The sequence below is a fragment of the Puntigrus tetrazona genome, chromosome 20 (assembly GCF_018831695.1).
Source record: "Puntigrus tetrazona isolate hp1 chromosome 20, ASM1883169v1, whole genome shotgun sequence".
Lineage (NCBI taxonomy): Eukaryota > Metazoa > Chordata > Actinopteri > Cypriniformes > Cyprinidae > Puntigrus > Puntigrus tetrazona.
In genome coordinates, this window is record NC_056718.1 from 7,195,981 (window position 1) to 7,196,203 (window position 223).

Consider the following 223-nt stretch of genomic DNA (forward strand, 5'->3'; position numbering starts at 1 on the left):
TCTCTCTCTCTCTCTCTCTCTCTCTCTCTCTCTCTCTCTCTCTCTCTCTCTCTGTGTCTCTGTGTGTGTGTGAGTGTGTGTGTGTGTGTGTGTATTTAAGCGTCTCTTTCTCTTTCTCTCTCACTCAGGACTCGCTCCTGGATGCTTCTACGATGACAAACATGTTTCGTCTGACTCCACGGATCGGATGTGTTATGACCGGACATTACGGTGTGTGTGTGTG

At 48.4% G+C, this 223-nt stretch overlaps 1 protein-coding gene across 1 annotated transcript in view; it reads left to right on the plus strand.

The window, feature by feature from the left end:
* The window catches only part of LOC122324375 (proteasome subunit alpha type-6-like), a 3,001-nt gene that overhangs the window by 1,525 nt on the left and 1,253 nt on the right, over nucleotides 1-223 (plus strand). Inside the window, exon 3 of the mRNA XM_043218744.1 lies at nucleotides 129-223. This exon is cut by the window's right edge and continues 155 nt beyond it. Coding sequence (XP_043074679.1) covers nucleotides 129-223 — 95 coding nt within the window. The remainder of the gene's footprint in view (nucleotides 1-128) is intronic.